General features: G+C 37.1%; 1 protein-coding gene across 1 annotated transcript; it reads left to right on the plus strand.

Moving 5' to 3' along the window:
* Positions 1-512: 512 nt before the first annotated feature.
* Positions 513-2394, plus strand: LOC122577338 (leucine-rich repeat transmembrane neuronal protein 4-like). Its single transcript, XM_043748627.1, is given in 3 exon segments — positions 513-1100; positions 1103-1553; positions 1635-2394. Coding segments are annotated over 3 exon segments (795 nt in total). The 5' UTR covers positions 513-837; the 3' UTR covers positions 1716-2394.
* The last annotated feature ends 63 nt before the right edge of the window (positions 2395-2457 follow it).

Genomic DNA, 2457 nt, shown 5'->3' on the forward strand with positions numbered 1-2457 from the left:
TACATCAAGGTAAACTGCAATTTTCAAATTAAAAACTATCTGGATCTATAGATATACAAAAGCATGAACTTTAATATTTTTCCACTGGACGAATTTAAATGGATGGAATTTTAATGGACACCTTCCCCCTTTCTTCACATCTCGTTATCCTACGAACAAAATATTCAGCTAAAGTGTTCGAGAAACGATTAATTCACAATATATTTCAACTCTAACTTCTTAAATCCTTTAGCAATTACTATTTGCTTCAAAACTTATGCAAAGGTAAATGTATACTATAAAATTTTAAAATGGATAAAAAATTGATATATTCAATATTTCAACAAAAATCTCATTATAAAAATTCCTCCTCGTTTATGTCCATTATATCACCGCTCGAACATTATTTTAACACGTAAGTGGCACCTAGCGAATCCCCCATCAACCTAAACGGTATAGAGGTCGTTGCTTCCATCTAACAGAGCTGCTAAACCAATAAATATCCAGAGTGGCACGTCAGTCACGATCCGATCGTCGTCAATCGCTTAGTCTGTGGCGCGAAAACTCGATCTCAAGATGTTTAAATTATTTCTATCCATTTTATTCTTCTTAATATCTTCACTGGCCATCTGACTTTCCTCGATACTCGTCTTACTGATTTCGCCTATCGGTCGATCGGTGCAAGAACAGGCGTGCAGACAGATAGGAAAGTACGAGGTGTGTGACAAAATGGAAAACCAGTTGGACGTCATCGTACAAGAATCTGACTTAGAATCAAAGATCCTCCACTTGAACGTGTGGGTGTATCGGGGAAAACGGTTTCAAAAATTGAACACCTGTGAGATTGAACCTTGAAAAATGAAGAAGGGATCGTTTAAAGGGTTAAAAAATGTATTCTGGCTAAACCTAACGTACAATGTCATACCACTGTTGCCAAATCTGTTCTCAGAACCGAAGCAATTGAGTTTCCTGTATCTGATGTACAATAAGATTAACGAGATATCCCAAGACCTCGTTCGCGGACGTGCTGCATTTGTTGGGGCTGAATTTCGGATTGAACGACGTCGAACCGATCGACAGGAGCTCGGTTACAGCAGTATATTCGCCTCCGGTTAAACGATAATAAGGTTATTAGCGTAGAGCCTGGAGTTTGTAGATGTATTGTAGGATTGAATCTTCTGGAATTGGGAAACGATAAACTAACCATCATCCAGCCAGGAATCCTACAAGGATTGTCCAGATTGAGCTGTCTCACATTGGAAGGAAATCAGTTAAGTAGAGTGTCTTACATCGATTACAAACAATTAATCGGTTCAAATGATTTGAACTTAGACTACAATCAAATAGCAAATATCGAGCTAGCATCGTTCCTAGACATGAATTACTTGAAGCAGCTGCACCTGAGCACGAATCAACTAACTGCAATTATCTTTGCAATGTTTCATGGACTAACGGATTTGAACGAGCTGGATCTGGCTGATAATAAGATCATTACAATGCAACCCGGTGTGTTTGAAGACCTTCCAGTCCTGGCATTCGTAAACCTTACGAATAATAAATTAACTGGCATAAATGTAAACGAGTTTCCATTTTACCATTATATAAATATACGGATAAAATAATCCTTGGTATAATATGTTATGCGAAGATTGCAGAATGTAGAAATTGGTGGAATAAAAAGATGTGACGCATCAACATGTCGAGCGCAAAAATCCATGAGTTTGGCCAGAGTATGACAAGTGTACATCGAGTAGCTAAGACAGCGGAGCTAGATGTTCCTTTTACGCTTCTCACTAGTGAGCCAGAGCGGTGCTTTCAGGCTCGCAAGTCTTCGACTTTCGCAAAAGCATCGCAGAGGTATATAGTGCTATCGCAGATGATAAATCATTAGATCTAGATGCTATGCTAGTTGAATTTTCACGCAACTTAATTCGTTTCAGCTAGACCAATCTGACTCTCGTACTTTTTTACAATAATCTCTGTTTTTAGGATCTAACAATCTCACCTTATACCTTTGTTTTAACCTTCTTTGATCAGGAAGAGTTACAAGTCATATTAGAATATCAACATCCTTCGATATCTCGTAACATCTCGTTCTGATATTTTTAAATCGGAAAACGTTCGTTCATGTCCTTGAAGACACTACAGTTTATCTAACTCTCTTCAGCAGTTTGATGATATTAGCAAAACAATCATATTCTACTCCTTCCAATGTGCAATATGCAGGTTTATAACCGTCGAGGTATTTCTTTTTGTGCATGTAAAATTGTTCTACCTAGAAGCAACGAGGGTATCACGTTGTTACAAAATTCGAATCAACAAATTTGTGGAATTGGGAAGATATTGTATTCAGTTACTCTAATAGCCCTTATTTCGATTAAAAATTTTCGTTTTTTAATATGTCGTTTAATATCTGTTGAAAGTATATAGTAAGTATGTGGATGTCGTGTAAAATGTAAATTTACATTTTGTGACAGG

Source organism: Bombus pyrosoma, linkage group LG18, assembly GCF_014825855.1.
Source record: "Bombus pyrosoma isolate SC7728 linkage group LG18, ASM1482585v1, whole genome shotgun sequence".
Taxonomy (NCBI): Eukaryota; Metazoa; Arthropoda; class Insecta; order Hymenoptera; family Apidae; genus Bombus; species Bombus pyrosoma.